The sequence below is a fragment of the Thunnus thynnus genome, chromosome 4, assembly GCF_963924715.1.
Source record: "Thunnus thynnus chromosome 4, fThuThy2.1, whole genome shotgun sequence".
Classification (NCBI taxonomy): domain Eukaryota; kingdom Metazoa; phylum Chordata; class Actinopteri; order Scombriformes; family Scombridae; genus Thunnus; species Thunnus thynnus.
In genome coordinates, this window is record NC_089520.1 from 26,779,195 (window position 1) to 26,798,016 (window position 18,822).

An 18,822-nucleotide genomic window follows, 5' to 3' on the forward strand; every position below is an offset into this window, starting at 1 on the left:
TGAATGGCTGAAAATTGTGAGTGAAATATATGATCTGGAAATGTTAGCTCAAGATAAGAGCCAAAGAGGAACGTCAAGAGGCACGGGAGAAATGGACAATGATGCATGTCAACGACAAGATAAGAGAATGAATTACTGAACATGTCACATGAATAAATAGGTTTTGTGGAGACATATATATATATATATATGTATATAAACATTGTTAAAAAGTCATAAAATCTTTTCATTAGCATATACTATATAGCAGAACTTCTTTTCTGTATATCTGGTGGTCACTTGGAATCCCTCAGTACAAGACAAGGATTTTGCTATAGTAGAACTGAGGCTTTGGAATAATATGCCTCCTTGTTTAAGATTGACCGAGCTCTTTAGGTTCACACAGACTGAACACAAATCAAATTTCTTCTTTCTTCCAATTTCACCACTCTGTTGTTGTAGCCTGAAGTACAAATGTTTCCTAACATGTGCTGACTATGTGAGTGTTGGGAGAGTGTCTGTGTTTGAGTGTGACAGCTTAGACAGACTGATTTTAAATCTTACCAGTAACCCCATCTCTTATTTTCCTCCATGAATTTTCCCTTAGTGTCAAGATGTTTTCAAGTTGAACATCCTCACCACAATCCACACTGCCCGGAGCAAATATTTATCTGCTTATGTCCATTTGCATCTGTTCATATCTTTCCATTTGCTTTGTATGCATTCATGCTGCCTTTGATTTAGCATTTCATTAAATATGAACGCATCATTAAGCATCAAACAAAGACTTATTACTCTGCCTTTTTAAAGCTCTGTTCAACTCATTTATTCTATTTTATATTCTCTTTTGTTATTTGGTATTTTCTGATCCGAACACACTCATTAGAACTTCTTTGTGAAACATGTTATGAAAAAATATGGACAATATATGATTACTTAATGCAAAATGCTATCCAGTGACCTCCTGCTCCCTTTTCTAGTGCCCTACTGGGCCATCGCCCTTTCACTGCAGCACAGTTGTCACTATATGGCTGGCTAACAAACAAGAATCGTGGAGTGTGTGCCAGCCCACATTAAATCACACATATTCGGCTGTGTCGTCACACTCTGTAGCCCTTTGGCAAACTGAAGTCTAAACACAAACAAATTATCAACAAATAAAAAAACGGACCTTCTGGTAGGAAAGAAGCATTTAAAAAGAGAACACTCGTGTTATTTGGAGTTATAGTCAATTTAAGTCTGCCTATGCATTTATTTGTTTTTCTGAATTTGTTTTCCATTATCTTTAATTTTCAGGGGAACAGGGTAACGTACAGATATGACTCATGCCCATTGAAAGAATAGGAAGATATTTCATGTTGATTCCAATGGATTTTCAAGCTTGTGGAAGTTGTTTTTCCATGTTGTACAAATATGATTATCTGCAAATGATATCTCCTGAAGGGAAGAAAAACAAGCTATGATGTCTTCAACTATGCGACCAACTGCAGACCGACAGCAATATTGTAAAACAGAGAGGACACCTACATACAATATATGGCTGGCACAATGTCATTATTGTCCTTTTTATCTCTTTGTCCTACATGGTAATTTGTGGGTTGATTTTCACCAGTGTGAAAACAATCAAAGCGCCATTGTCAGTATGTGTTTATGCGACAGATTTCCTCATTCACTGCCTCTCCCGAGGGTTTTACCCGGGACGGTGCAGAAATTACAGCACATGTGAAGGGCCAGTGGTGCCTCAAGCTGTGGCCAGTTGTCTTTAATGGCTCATCTGCTTCTTGATGTGATGAATAATGACCAGAGAATTTAGTCCCGCCAACCGTGAGGGCTGAAGTTGCCATTCTGACCTCTATTGAGTCTGCCAAGAAGCAGGCTGTTGGATTGTGTAGATTATTCACATTGTCCGAAAATTGTAATTTAATCAGTATCATCAGCAGTTCATTATGTTATCTATGTCAATGAAATGAATAAGACCTGGAAACACATTTTTGCATTCTGCAATTGCAAGTCATTAAAGTGATAGGTGTGATTTGTTGTCAGTAAGTGGTACGAACCTAAGTATCCCAGAATGCATTTCGCACCATCCGACAGCAAGCAGCAATGGCAGAGATTAAGCTGTTGTAATTTTCGCTGTAGGACTGATAATATAAAACCTTATTAGGTTTTAATACTTTTTCAGGTGAGAATAGTGATAAATGTCATAAAGTGACATTTACGTGAGAAGAGAGGATCTGTGCTCCATTGTCACCAGTGTAATTTCCTGTCAATTTCCACACATTACATGCGTCTAGTGTCTTTTGAAAATAAAGCATATTCATATTAATAAAATAAAAGCCATATAACAAATACATTTATGAATGCAAACTTTACACACATGAAACACACTTACACCTAGCATTAATGATTAGCTTGATATTTACTGCATTAAAACTATTTTTCAGGTTGTGAGTAAGTGAAATAATATTGAAATGTAAAAAAAATAGCCTAAATCTTAAATCAACCCTTCTTACAACTGCATCATATAGTCTATACCCAAAATCTGGTGCAGTGTATTTTAAGTATTTTTAATGTTTTTCTTATGTGTACAGCACCTTTAGTTACAACTACTGTATGAAAACTACTATACAAATAAATAAATTTAAACTTGCATGACAACAAACATGTTAAAAATGCTGCGATGTCTGATGGTAACCAGGCAACGTACAAATTAAAATCCCTCTAGTGTTTCATACACGGTCCAGCCATATACCAGGTTTGGACCTAGTGTTGTTTTCTGTCTGTCAGGTTTCGTCCTTGACTGATAATAACATGCACATTCCCATAGTCAGCAGACACTTCACTTATGTCCCCACTCCTCATTATACAGGCTCATAAACACATAAAGCCTCATACATATTCAGCCTCTTACACCTTCAGACATCTTAATGAGCTGCAGCTTTGCTGGTGGTTGGTGTGTGTGTATGTGTGTGTGTGTCTGTGTGTGTGTGTGTGTGTGTGTGTGTATGTGTGTGTGTGTGTGGGTGGGTGCGGGTGGGTGCAGCGTGGGTAGTGCCTGGGAGAGAAATGTCCTGTGCCTTCAGGGATCAGTGGGGATGTGTGGATACAGACACACAACACAGACACACAACTTCACACACACAGTGAATTGCAGTGCTTTTGGAGGCATTCAAACTCTAAAGTGGATACATTCTGGGGCATAACCTGCTGCCAGCGGGAAACAGTTCAAATTAAGCAAATAATAGTTGAAAAACTATGGAACAGTGGAAAAGTCTATTTTAATTGTATTTTCTTGTAGTGAGGTAGCCCAGCATCTCCGCTATGCACACATCTCCATCTCCACACACACATAGAAAAACACCTTATGTTGTCTTTTCAATCATGTCTCCACTCAGAAGCCCCTTGCTGCAGAGATACATACTGTACAAATACCAGTGACCTTTTCCACAACCTCATGAAATCCCACTGGTTAGGCGAGGTTAGAGTAGCACCATGAATACTTTAATGCCTGTGAGGCCATGATAGAAGAGGGCCTGCAGCTCTGGCTAGAGCTTTTATTGGGCTTGAAGGTGGCTCTAGATGAGTTCGGTCTCCATCTTATGTCTCACACTGCAATCCATGACCCAAATAAAAAGACAACTGGGTGGAGAGTGAGCAATAAGTGCCTGTGGAATTATTGATGAGCCACATGCAGCATTGTATATGAGCAAATCTTTATATATATGTCATTCTATGTGTGCCATACGATGCATTATGTATACTGCATTCTCCACTGCCAACTTTATTTCACTAGAATTTACTGGTGGCGTGAAGGGGGGTTAAAACAATTAAATGAGTTATGCTCCCTGCTTCCTATAGCAAATCTTTACTTTGATATTAGGTTTTATTTTTGCGTGCTGGACTGCGTGTCATGTCCAATCAATATAACTTAACGTTAACAAGGAGAGGAACAAAATTTTAAGTAGACATGAAAATAGATCTGTAATTATGTTTCAATGGTCTAATTTCATAGTCAGAAACCCCTGGAACAACTATTAATATTATGCTGTTTTTTGTCCTCAGGGTTTAGTGATAGAACGAATCGGGAGGAAACCCCTCCTCATATTTGGTTTCTCTGCCATGGCCGTGTTCTTCAGCATGCTCACAGTGTTCCTCAATTTCCAGGTAAGCCACTCTTCCCACTGACCTCATTCTAGACACACTGTAAGTGAAGTGCTGTCACAACACACAGAAGTGCTTGCTACTGTGGTCCAATTACACTGTGAACAAATGACCATCAGGATTCCTGTTCTGAGGAAACCAGGTTATCATACATCATCTCTGCAAAACAAGAATTTGCGTAAATCCAAAGCATAAAAATATTTAGTGCACTCACTCACATATGACATTGAAAATATTGAACCTCATCTTGTCTATCATTCAAAATTATCAATATTTTGCTTAATAAACACCGATCAGCAGGATGTGCACAAGGTGAAAATAGGAAATGTAATGTCATATAAATGCATTTTCCTGACTTTATTATTTAAACAGAAAAAAACATAAAACTTGGGATGTCAGTGCTCATAATTTATCTCCAAATATATTTGCTGTGACAGTCTAGCTCAGAGCAGAGAGTTGTAATTTAGAGATTTTCAGACAACATAATGATTCTGGTCATTGAAATATCATCTCCCTCTCTCTCTCATCCCAGGACAGTGTGTCATGGATGCCCTACCTCAGTTACATCTGTATACTGGCTGTGATTGCGTCCTTTTGCTCTGGGCCAGGTAAAACCAGTGACCTACATTATGGGCTGAGTTTTTCTTTTTTTGATTTTTCCTTTTCTGTTCTACAAACCTTTCTCTCTTTACTCATCAGCACTCCACTTCACTTGAAATGACGCTTAAAAGAGATTGAGTAAATACAGATTCTATTAGAACAGCCTAATTCATGTTTGGCTGCATTCAAGTAGTTGTTGAATGATAAATGCGAGTGAGCCAAGTGACAAGTCTGGTAAGGCCTTTATTTTTTAAATTAGCAAAGTTCTATTTGTGGAGCTTTTAGGCTACGTAAACAGTTGGAATAATCAGTGAAACAGTGTGTCAGTCACTAGTCACGACTGTGGAAGACGCTGTCATATATTAGCATACTAAGTAGTACCCACATATATATGACATGCCACAGCACAGCAAATGGACAGGGGACAGTGTGAGTGCACAGTGGGCCTTGGACTTTGAGTTTCAAGGTGAGGCTGTCGCTGTCATCACACATACACATCCCTTCTGAATAATAATGTCTCCAGGGAGCGTTGATCCAACAAAGTGCCTCAGTATATCAGGATGAGATGAGAACATTGGACTGGTAGACAGTGTGGAAAACTCTTCACAATTATCACATACATACAGAATACTGAAAGATACACATTTGACTCTCCTAACCTTTCTTTGCCAGTTATCCTGATAGAGATCATGTTCTTTAATAAAGTGAACAAAGGGAGGAGAGATAAGAGATAAGAGAGCTAAGAAGATAAAAGATGTGAAACACACACACACACACACACACACACACACACACACACACACACACACACACACACACACACAACTGTCCCCTGTTACTGTTCAACAACTCTGCTTTACCTTTTTATTGTTAAGTGCCTTGCTGAGGTGCACTTCTTAGGTAATCGTTGTGGGAAGAGTGATCGTTTCCCATTTATTTCCATTACACATTATGATTTATGGCCCATGGAAACAAATGAAGCCCCTTCACTGCTTAGCAATGGTGAATGACTGGGAGGGGAAGACAAGAAAACTCACATGAGGGATGACCCCAGTAGTGCTTTGAGCTTGTGAGTGGATTAATGAGGAGCCACAATTTCTCTGAAGTCTTTTCGCTGTGGAAACAGTGGCCCAGATATTTCAAAGAAAACATAAAGATTGTGTGGCTCTATCAAAGCAAAAAAAGTGTGATTTTTGTATTTAATATGATAAGTTAGAGGGTATAGTAAGTCTGTCATATACTTAGTATTCACCTGCAAATACACAGATGATGCCATGATAGAGATCTCTGTAAACAACCAATGACCTGTTACAATGTTTAGAGAAGGAAATCTCACTTTCCAATTGCATATTTATAACTGTATTCAGAGAAGGCAACATATCAATATATCAATTAGTGAGGTTTTGTTACACTCAAAATTATTAAATATAGCACTCAGTTGACAGAAAGCAGCTACAATACTATATGTATATGACCTGCAATTTTGTTAAAGGGGACCTATTATGCTTTTCCTTATTTTCTGTCATATATATATATATATATATATATATATATATATATATATATATGTATATATATATATATATATAACTATATATATAACTATATATATAACTATATATATAACTATAACTATATATATATATATATATATATATATATATATATGCTGCTAGCCTACCTCAGGATGAGTGAAACCGCAAACTCGAGTCATATCAGCTTGGACGTCACCCAGGTCAACAAGGTCCACATCAGGTGTTGGGGAACCAGGACACTCTGATGAGAAATGGGCTACTGGAACAAGACATAGATGGAGTAGAGCAGAGAATAGGGATCTGATGGAATGCTACTATACAAGTAACCCTGATGAGAGGGGCTACATGCAGAGGTTGTGGGATATATGGATGCTTTGAAACCCAACATCTAAGCTGACAAAGAAACAACTACTAGCTCAGTGTTCCAACATCCGCAAACCGAAACTGCTATCACAACTGGAGATTGATGAGGTACAACGAACATGCTACTGCAAGGGGGAGCTAGGACGACAGGTCAGGGGGGAGATATCATCATCCCCACACTCCGAGATTGGGTACCAAGCCTCAACAAGCCCTTACGACATAGATTTCCTTACCACAAGGGCGACTGACCTGAGATTGAAAATCATGACTAAGCTGGACACCTGGCACCCCCGTAGCCGATTACCAAGGCAAAGTGACAAAGTATCCTCTGAAAGTCTGCTAGAGGATGTGAATGCAGCACTATGTACTATCCCTACTAGGACAATAACTGAGAGAGGGGGATTTTATATATATATATATATATATATATATATATATATATATATATATATATATATATATATATTTATAATGTTACAATGTCAGATGTTCATGGTAAATGTAAGTAACACATTTAATTTCCAGTAAATTCTTCACAATAAAAGTCTCTCAGTATTTAGTCATTTAAAAGCTTTTATAATGAAGCAGTAAAGCAGAAAATGTTGGGTTTTCATCAGCAGTAACTTAACACGACTCTGATATGGCTGCCCCTCAGCAGGCTTCCTGAAAGCTGGCCAATCAGTGGGCTCAGTGGGAGAGGGGCCTTAAAGAGACACGAGCTAAGACTGCCTGAACTGAGGGGCTGCATAAAACGCCAGTATAAGATAATATATTACAGTCTCCTAGTTGATGACATAATATTCAAATATTCAAATATTTGAATATTATTTTTTTTTTCATTTTTCTCGCTTTCTGTCTAGGCTCTATTGATCTTGATATGCATGTTGTGATATTCAATGAGTTTATGGTGTTTCTGTCATATGGTACTAGAGGCTTAATTTGTATAGAATCCTCCTGGCATTCATTGTATGTAATTTCACAAACTTTGCACACCTAATCTGGTCTGCAGTCCTCCAAACTAGAGGCCACAGTGTGCTTGTTTGCATGGTTGTGAGGGGGCAAAACACCTGATTAAAAAGAAGACCTTAGAAGAAGACCATAAGTACCAATCAGAATTTTTCAGCTACCATTTGGCTAAATCTGGGTAATGGTTATGTTTACATGATGCTCAAATGGATAAATACCATGTGTATGGGTGCACTTTATACAGTATATATGTGAAGCCCTGTACAGGCTGTGGCAACAAATTACCTCTATCTATTTGCATTGCAGGGGCTGATTTGCTCTATATACAGCGTTTTCCACTGTATGCTGTGTATTATCTATAGTATGCATTAGGACTCAGTTAAGCTTTACTTTCATCACACTTCCTTCCCTTAGGCCTGTGAAATTCACACTGCTGTAAATTAGGTATTAGATCTAGGTAGTAGGTCTTTTTCAGTTTCCCCAATAGCAATTTTCCAGGAAGCAATGTGTGAAGGACAAATGGCCAATTTTCCATCAGTTTTAATTATTTTGCTGTGTCTCTGGACTCTCCTTTGAAAGGCGTTACCAATGTTTAATGTTTCTTTTCTCTAACACAATTTGGCAGGCTAACTGGAGTTCTTTGGGCCTGTGACTGGCTCATTTGTCACCTCCTGAGATGATTATAGGCTAGAGTGAAATAGGTTAGATTAAAATCTTGAAGCTGAATTCTGTAATTTGCTGTGAATTGTTGCCCTCTTCCACAGTAAGACATCTACAGCAAAGATCAGGAAGTTTTTGTTGGATATGTGGATGAATCAGCCACAGTAAAACTTAAAAGGGGATGTTTAAAGTCCCCTTCCACCCAAACATATGTATTTTTCTTCTTGTTCTTACAGTTGGATATTTGAGCTTCACTGTGCAGAATGATGTACGTGCAGAGTTTGACACTAGAAGGCTGTTTTCACATTCATCTGCTGAGAGTGAAAAGTTTCTCTGTGGTCATTGAAAATCTGATTTTAAGGGGTGGGCCTATGAGCATGATTAGTGACATCACAACTAGTTTGGAAGTCAATCCTGGTTCAGTATTCAACAAATGTGATGTGGAAAATTGAAGCCTCCAGTGCACTAACGCTGAGGATGGACTTTTATAGTGAAGTAGGAGACATCTTGTGTCCAGCAGTTAAATTTCTGAAATGAACAATATTTCATATTGTTTGAAATATCTATTTGGTATCTTTTTAAGGATTTTAAAGTGTTAATTATATTTTTTTAGGTATGCTCAGTCTGTTGAGAAATTTCCAGTACGATAGAGCAGGGTTGGAATCATTTAAGTCCCCCTCCAGTAAAAAATGTGTTTTGCTTCTTGTTTCTACAGTTGGATGTTTGAGCTTCACTGTGCAGAATGATGTATGTAAAGAGTTTGACACTTGAAGGCTGTTTACACAGTCATCTGTGGATAAAAATATTTGCATATTCATACATTCTGGAGATTTTAACGAGGGAGAAGGAGTAGATAGTATTTTAACAAAGTAATTGAACTTTTTTGAGGGAAAAAAAAACCATCACATAAAAAGAGTATTTTTACAAAAGAAGTTCGGAAGGGGTCTTTAATGTTCTGAAAATTCAAAAGAAGTGCATGAATCTGGTGCTGTTGCTTCTGATCCAAGAGTCTAAGAAATTTCCAACTCCCTGCATTAAATACTCTTGAAAATCTGTGAGATGCAGGGAGTGAACAACTTTGTTTCTCTCTGAGAATTGTCACATTTTGACAGTTCTCCTCCTTGCTATCAAAGCAGCCACGTTTGAATGCACGCTGATTAAAATCTTTGCATGTCTGAATAACATCTGCTCTGGTTACTTATTTTGCTTATACATTATTATTCTCTTTGCATACTCCCCTCTCTCAATATAAACCCAAATGCAATGAAGGATAGGCTTCATATTTTACTCATATGAATGACTCAATTCTCTGAATACCTTCATAGGTCATGAGATTTTTTTCTTTTACTGTAGTAGTTATTTAGACAGGTACAGTTTAGCATGTATTTTTACTTGTGTAACCTTTACTTAGTGTGGGACAAGAGTGTATATTTCCCTCTTCTCCTGTGACTACTATATACACAGTAGACATGCAACATACAAATATGTGTAAAATGCAGTTGTTATAGAATACTGTAATATATAATAATATAACTATATATATTATTTTAATTAATTGCAGAACCCTATAGATTTTGAAATATGTTCTTTTTGAAAAGACGAAACCAGGAGATCCATTGATATTCAACACATAAATGAGAGTTAATGCTCAGCTTTATGATGTACAGCACCTGCAATTGCTGTGATGAAGTAATGAAAAATCTCCCATACTGGGGCAATTTCAGCTTGCCTGATTCTTTCAGAGGTAACACTTTACTGCTTTATTATGTTATTATTTTTACATCCTCAGCATTGCCCACATCATCCTTTCCTTTTTCACTGTATGCAGTTTTTAATTTATCTTTAAAATATATGTAATGGTTGTGCGAGGAGACAAAAAATACTTTGGGCTAGATGAGCTCTGTCAAAGGCCTCTGCACCTGAGGTTAACATTGCTGTCACACCCATCACTTGATGATGGATGATGCCAGACATGAGGAATGGGGGCAAACAGTTGACATGATGGAGCTGTTATTATGGTGATGCAAACTAGCAAACCCATTCACATAATAGTGGAGTAAAATACAACAAGATGTAAGGCAACTTGGAAAATAGGCAACTCGTAAAATTGCAGCCTAGTGAAAAGTTTAATGAAATCATAATAAATAAATAAAAGTCATAATAAATTGTTTTTGTCAGCAGCAATTTTCCTATCTGACAGACGTTTTGAATTACAGGCTGCAGTTTCTTATTAATAAGTTTCTGCTTACTATTTGAAATACTGTTTAGGTGAAACGATAGGGAGCGTAAACCCTATAAAATCCAACACAGCATGCATCTATATGTGGCACCACTGCAACAAATTACTGCAGTCAGATAAAATCCATGTATCAAAGAGTCAGCAATTAAAAAAACTAAAGGCTGTGTTATTCTACATTTTTATTATCAAGAAATCCTGTGAAAAACAAAAATGTATCTTATTAACAGGTGTTATTTGTGTAGCCAAAACCTGATAGAACCCGATTCCTCTGTGAAGTAGAAACTCCACTGTTATCCAAAGGCAATGAAAAACACATCAAAGCTGTAACTTTGCATCAGGGGACGTGTCGTTATAATGCAGTCGCAGAGTTGTTTCAGAATGAAGTACACTCTCTATTCTCATTAAAATGAAGGAATGTGGCACCAAAACGGTCTCAAACAGATTTGTTGATTAAAGATAAAATAACATTGGAATTAGCCTTAAAGAAAGCAATCTTATTGACAATTTGAAGACTGTACATAATTTATTTTTATAGATTTTGAAAAGGTATCTACGAGTGTGCATTTTTCTTTTAATACAGTGTAATACAGTATAAAGGACCAAACTGACCCTTAAAATGATACTTCAGTCAAAATCTTTTAAGTATCAAACAATCACCACCTGTAGGCTAGAAAGCTGGCTGGAAATGTTAATTTTTTTTTTTGCCAAAAGCCCTGGAGCTTCACCAAACGACAGTTTGACAAGGAAACATTATGTTAAAGCCATAATTAGGTGAAATGACAAGTGGAACATACAGATGGACAGCAGACAAATAGATGATACTGCAGGAATTTCTACAGACACCTGCAGCAGAATATTCTATATTTGTATACTATTTGTATACTTTTTACAGGGGAAAATAATTGGAGTCCATTATAACTAACATGAATTCAAGCTGACAGCCTACAGGGGGTGAGTGACTAATACTCAAAACATAGATTTTGGGTGGAGTAATGCTTTCAGTTCAAGTAAAAAAATGAGAGCCACAACAGCAGAAAGATAAGAAGTTTTTTTCCACTTTAGTGACATTCTAGTTCTCGACTTAAGTTACATCAAATGCCCAATTACACTTTCCCTGTTATACTGAATACTTTTTTCCACAACTTTTTCTCATTTAGGACAACCTGAAAACTATGTGCAATTTTTGACACATATGACTTTTAATTGGCTTGGGCAGCTGCTGATGCTCCAGGTGAGAAATGTTTAGCACATTTTTCACAAGTAGACAGATTTTCAGATAGTTTCAGTCAGATGACTGACAAGTGGAACTGCTGTCTGCAAAAGCAAATCCATTCTTCTGCCAGACACTACAGCTAGTGAGGAGCACCCATGGTGCAGATATATCTAGTCAAGATTAATTGGGTTCTTTCACTGCTGGAGGGTATAACTGGGACTCACTGTATAGGTTCCTGGAGCTAGCCATTTGTTCGACTGTCACCATAGAGACGGCTGAAGAAATGATATGGAGACAATACTTTGAAGTTTTAGGGCATGGACATACTTATATTACAGTTTCAAAAGAGTCCCTCTCTTCCCCACTTATCTCAAGTGTGCTGTTGTTACTCCTCTACTGAAAAAAAATAATCTAGACCCATCCGTGACTAGCAACTATAGACCAATCTCCAACCTTCCTGCCATTAGTAAAATCCTTGAAAAGGTTGTCTACAAACAACTGCACAGTTACCTAACCCTCCACAACCTGTTTGATGTGTGCCAGTCAGGTTTCAGAGTGAATCATAGCACTGAAACGATTCTTGCCAAAGTAGTCAATGATCTTAAAATTATTAGTGACGCAAACAAACTTTCTATTCTAGTATTTTTAGACCTGAGTGCTGCTTTTGACACTGTTGATCATGACATTCTACTAAATAGACTTGAAAACTGTATTGGCTTATCTGGATCTGTTCTTCAATGGACTTTTTTTGTATCTCTTGGCAACTTCACATCTGAAGAAGTCAACATTTTCTGTGGGGTTCCATAAGGGTTCGTTCTTGTTGCACTGCTATGCAATCTATACATGCTCCCTCTTGGTACCATCACACAGAATCACAATGTATCCTAGCATTCCTATGCTGATGATACACAACTGTACATCTCACTTTCCTCAGACAACCTGAGGCCTGTAAATGAGCTTATCAGATGCATTGATGACATCAACTACTGGATGTCTCAAAACATTCTACAACTTATCAAAGAAAAATGTTACCATCATTTTCTCTGAAGTGAGCATGTAAGAAACCTGGGTGTTATTATTGACACCAATCTTAACTTCCAGCATCACAAAGTCAGCTTTCTACCATTTAAAAACATTTCCAAACATAGGAGCTTCCTCACCCAGACTGACTCTGAAAAACTGGTACATGCATTCATCTCCAGCAGATTAGATTACTGTAATGCCCTTTTCGCAGAACTTCCCAAGAGGACAATAGGTAGGCTCCAGCTCATTCAGAATGTTCCAGCCAGAGTGCTAAGTGGGACTAGGAAAATACAACACATTACTGCTTGTGTACAAGGCCCTAAATATATTTTCGACTTTTTTCCTTACCTGTGTATGAAATGTGCTTTACAAATAAAATTGACCTGACCTGACTTGTATTTCCAATTCCTGGCTTTCCATTTTCTGTAAATGGAAAAAAGATCAAAGATGTGGATTTACAGAGGCCTTATACTATATTTTTTAAAAAGCTGACATTTAAACTTTGTTTTCCATACTGAACTCTGTTGCTGTTTAAAACAAAGAAATCAAAACTGTTTTTGATTTGAACTCTATTCATAGATTATCCTCTTTTTGCTCCCCCTAGGATGGTGACACTGTCATCTCATTAACTTGAAATTGTTTATTCTCTCTTGCTGACTCTCCCATCGAGTGTGTCAGATTTTGCTACCTTGTCAAACCAGAGAAAACAACTCTCCCCGAGCCGTTTCACAACCTTTGTAAATCTGGTGCCTATATATGAAAACCAACAAGACCCGATATAACAAACTAACTAACAAGACCAGATACAGCTGCATCACATTATGGATGTGTTTTTGCATTCAGTGTGAAGAGTGGGATGACAGTTGGCATTTTGATAAGTGTTATATACATTATAACAGATGGAGCTGTTGCCGCATAAGAAATCACACTGACAGAAGCAAGTCAATAAATTTCAACCTCCTGAAAAGTGAGAAGTGGGGGAGTAATATTTTCCTATAGGTTTACCTATAATCCCCAGAGCGCTGTTCCTTCACTCCTGTCGATAAAAGGAAATCGCATCAACATTGAGCAGGTTGTTACTGTTCCCATGTGGGGCAGGAGGGACCGACATATTCTTAAAGATGCACTGATGCATTCATTATCAGGATCAGCAGCCTCCTCCCATGATATTGGTGTTTCTTTGATTGGCAGTGACATCCTAGTGTAGGACAATTTTAAATCAAACCACGGTTATCTGCGAGAATGTTATGAAAAACCTGCAACGTGATCCCCTTCCATATGTTCAGTATTTATTCAGTCATTGAGGCACTAAAGTCCTTTTTTGCTTTCTTCAATGCCATTTCAGTCCAGAGATTTTGAAGATGAGGGCTCTTGTTTTCCTAATAAGAGCTGGGTCGTAACATTATGTCTCTGTGGCAGTTCTATTATGTAAATTCATGATAATTAATGTCCTATTTCCCATTCATGCCGTGATTGGGTGTCATCTACATATGTGCAATGCATACAGTTGAACCCTTTTGAATGTCTCCAGCATGAGTTTGAGTCAAAATGTTATGTGCAAATTTATTCAGAAATTATGAGCATTTCAAAAATTAGGTCTTCCTTGATTTATACTGTATGCAGTGTCATTTTCTGGTATACAAAAATAATGTTGTGATGAATATGAAGAGTATTTTCTGCTTGTGTCTCACTCTAACATTTGGTGAAGCTACAGCATGCTTTATGGTCCTGCAGCTCCATTGCAGTGGTTGATTACAGCATGAAAGTTTGGTTTAAATCTCAGCCCTTCCTCTGTGGACTTTTCACACATCATTTGCATGTGTTTTTCTCCCATATACCTAAGACATGCTGCTTAAGTAATATCTACATTGTCCATAGGTGTGAATTTGAATGTGTTTTTCTGTCTAAGTGTGTTTGTGTGTGTGAGGGTGTGTGTTAAGACATGCTTTTGTCATGCTCTGTTGACAGTGCAAATCTAGTGTGGAGATGTCTGGCAATGTGACACCAAAATCACATTTAGCACATTGGCCCTCATTCATCAAGGTATCGTAATATCATAATGTGTAACTGGTGTGTGTGTGCTCATTTTGCAGCTAAAAAAATTATATTAATTAATACCGGTGACTCATGTATCTCATAAAACAGTGATGAAACTGTTGCCTCAGATGAAAAAATGAATATTTCACATCCTTGTTGCCATCCCTCAAACCTAACACTTAAATCTGTGTTTTTTAATGTTGGTTGGTTTGTAACTTAAGGTAGCCTGTGCAGACAATATTTTTATTACATAGTTCACTGACAAAAAGCATTACAATAGCTCATGTTCTCCCCCACATCTCGGTGACCATTTTAGTGCCAACTCATCTTTTCTCCTCCTTGTTTCCTCTTGTCTACCTCACTTGATGTCTTTGCTTCAGTGAACCCACTAGTGATGAAATCTGGGGGTGAAAAAAAGAAGTGAGCCTTTCTTTTCCTCCACAAGGGATCAATGGAAGCTGAAATTGAACAGCCCTCACAGCCTATAAAAGAAAGTGTTGTCACAGTAAACTTTCCTCAGTTTGAGCAGACAACACAATGTACTCTGAAAAACACATGCTTAATAGTTGTTTGAAAGGAGTGACAATGATGTCAGCAGTGTCAGTTAAGCAGTTGTAATTAAAAATGAACTTGTGACCATGCATTGTTTGAGCTGTCAACCTGAAAAGCAATCATCCTTGTTTCCATGTTTTTTCATATGTCCTTAATTAGAATAATAAAAATGCTTTAAGTGATACTTTGTTTTGACTGCAGCCTACCCACAGGGCTGCATTAATGATAACTGAGTCCATGAAAGCAGAATATTCACGCATGGAAACTTTTTAAATTGAAACATCAAATTCCATTTGTAGTCAGGGCTCTTTTGTGATGGGGCAACTATTGTGTGCAACCCATGCAACCTCCCACTGCAGTGAATTGTGGGATACATAAAATGCTGGAAGCAAACATTTTGTACCCCTGCTGTGAAGGAGGAAAAACTAGACAGGCTATTACTACCCTTGATTTGTATATTGTAAATTTGAAATGAGTTTAAAATTGTTTATCAGCTACCTTCCATCATGTAATTTGGGGACTCCCTGCTCAGTTTGAGGGAAGATGACATCCAGGAGCTAACATTTTACTTATACACCCCTTATGTCCAGACCATAGACTGTAAAAAATAATGGAAATAGCTACCATAATGTCACCCATTGGTGTGTGGACTCCTGTTTTAAAGCCTTGAGTTTGCATTTTGATCGTCACCATCTTGTATTTTTGGAGCCAGAAGTGACCATATTTGGACAAGAGGGTGGAGCTGACTCTGATGCTAGCTGCTAGCTTGGTTAGCACCTAGCATTTACACTCTATGTACAGTTAATGGTTTGTGATAATTCTAAGGCTAATTTACGCTAGCATTAAAACAAAATGTACTTACCGACATCATCTGACTCCTTACAGGGTCTTTTAGTACAAGCGAACGTTGAACAAGACTTTTTTTGGCTACCAAAATGTTACAGTGAACTTTCATGAACTAAAAACACACTGAAATGGTCCAGACCTATTATGTGTATTGCTCAGTCTTAGATCATTACGACAAAAGAGGAGGAAGAAAAAAGATCACCAAAATCCAACCTCCAAGGCCTCTTAGGGTGTTTTTCGACCTTCGCTTTTTAGTCTGGTTGAATCTGACTCTTTTTTCTCACTTTGTGTGATGCGTTTGTGCAGGTTGGCATGTGAATGAGTATGTACTTCCGCTTAAGCAGAGGACGTCAGTTGAGTAGGCAGTCCATCACTGTGGCCCAGGAAACATTTGCATACACACTGCTAAAAGAATGTATCTATATGCAGCCCAGACCACCTTTGAATGTGGTCTTAGTGATCAGATCTTTATGCGTCCTCAATGCATTTTGGTTGTGTTCACAACTGTACTTAGAGCTGTCCACCTGGGATCAGATCACCCAAAATGCATTGTAATGCCAAGTGTAAACAGGGCCTTTAATTTCTTTCAAGATCAAGGTGAGGTGTCTCTGCAGTTTCTCCTTCAACGTCTCTCCTATTGCAGGATCTGGTTAGAGTTTAAACAAAACCATTTGCTCACTTCAGAACAAATAAGCCTACCTGGTGTTTCTGAATTTTATTTGTAAGATAAAATGCAAATGATATTCTTTTGTGCAGTATACTGAGAAGCTGCCTGGAGTTGAATACGGAAAAGCAACTGAGGCAGTAACTATGAATACACATTGTTCAATGATAATAGGAAAATAATTGTTGTTCACTGTAAAAATCACACTGAACCCTTCATTATCCTGATGTAAATCGTGCAACAAGTGCAGAAAATGGCTCGGTGTGCACTGCTTACAGGCAAATCACAAATAACAAATGCTCCCCTGCCTTTGTCTATGTTTAGCTCTTCTTGAATACATTTTCCATCAAAATATTTGTCCCAGGATTAAAATAAAATACTTGTACACTGATACTAAAGCACTTAATCGGTTCTGACATTTAAATGATGTTTGTTGAACAATTCAAGAAGAAGCTCAAAAACACATTATTTGCTACTGCCTCTCAATCACTTAACAGTAAAGCATAAAATATGTTGAGCATTTTTAATGAGCTCTTAAGCTGTGTTAAGCATTTTTGGCAGTATACCACTATATAACAAAAAGACTCAAAACAAACTGCAGGGAGTCTTGACACTTATGCTCTAAAAAAACAATAAAAGTGTAGTGATTTGTGCCAAGATGAAACACAGCACACAGTGGTTTATCACATGGCCAGTGCTAGCAAAATGTTTGTTTTGGTGTCAGGTGTCAATATCAGGACTCCTCTGTTCTCAGGAGTCACACCTGCTTCATGCCAACACTAGCAACTATCTTTGATATTTTTTTCCATTTCCCTTTACAAAAAATGGAAAGCCAGAAAATAAGAAATACAGGAGAAATTCACTAAATATGGAGTCATGTGTCCTTCCTATCATCATGTAGTTTTTACATGGATATATGCCATACAATAATATGACAATACAATGAAACATTTGTCTTTTTCTTGTGTATAGAACGTGCGGATCTAAATGCAAGTTTCAATATTTCATACAGTATGCAGTGATCTAATGCCAAATATCAACAAATGACTTGTATGTAATGCTCTCAAAGTTTTACTAGGAATAAAAATACTCCTCCCTCAGAGCAGGACTTGAGAGTCATGTGTGGCACTTTATACATTCTCTCTTAGCAAGTCGTACAATAGCAGTCCTCTTTTGAAAATGAACTGTTTTACAACACCAAGATCTGTGAAATGAAATGAGAGCGACATTTATTCACTACATCACACCATGTGCTAAATCTTTTTTTTAATTGTGATGGTGGAAATCATTTAATATGCATGTTATTGGAGCTTTGAGGGTGCCGTGTCGCAAATAATCAATGTTGTAGCTGTAATGAAAGTTTTCAGTTTAGTCTAAATTAAACCCTAAAACTAAAAGTTGGATCAAATATGCATCACACTAAACGGACCAATTTCCAATAAGGCGATAAATACATGTTGTGGTTTAAACTTGAATAGTCATTGGATGTCTTGTGAGTTTGTTCAACAATAAATGTTAAATGTTTGGTGTAAAGTTGTAATAAATATGTATGATTATTTTTTGTATTAACCATTTTGATAACAGCTTGCCTGTGCATTTATAACATAAAGCTAGGATGAATCACTCATATGCAAAACTCTGAGCTCTCTGCAGTTCATCTGCAATGCATACTAAATAATTGTGCAACAGATTAGAGTTTCTCCTCCTTTGAACAAGTGAATTTTTACTGGAAATGTAAAGACCCTGTGGTCTCATTATAGCTGGACAGGGTATTCACTCAATTCAATTCGGGGGAAGAAAAAAGACCATTGCTGGTAGAAATACAGCAAGATGGTTACAAAGTGCTGCCAGATAGGCCATTGTGGATAATCCAGAAGACTGTTGAAGAACATGAATCACCTTTCACCTGGGGACACTCTCTGACCGGAGTGGCATCTGCTGCTTTTTAGGAGCCACAAGCAAAATATACAGGGACACAAGTGAT

At 37.5% G+C, this 18,822-nt stretch overlaps 1 protein-coding gene across 4 annotated transcripts in view; it reads left to right on the forward strand.

Annotated features, from left to right (window-relative positions):
• The window catches only part of slc2a9l2 (solute carrier family 2 member 9, like 2), a 98,318-nt gene that overhangs the window by 52,510 nt on the left and 26,986 nt on the right, over window positions 1-18,822 (forward strand). For all 4 annotated transcript variants that reach the window (XM_067588013.1, XM_067588012.1, XM_067588009.1 and 1 more), the window contains exons 10-11: window positions 4,042-4,143; window positions 4,673-4,748. In XM_067588013.1, the coding sequence (XP_067444114.1) occupies window positions 4,042-4,143; window positions 4,673-4,748 (178 nt within the window). The remainder of the gene's footprint in view (window positions 1-4,041; window positions 4,144-4,672; window positions 4,749-18,822) is intronic.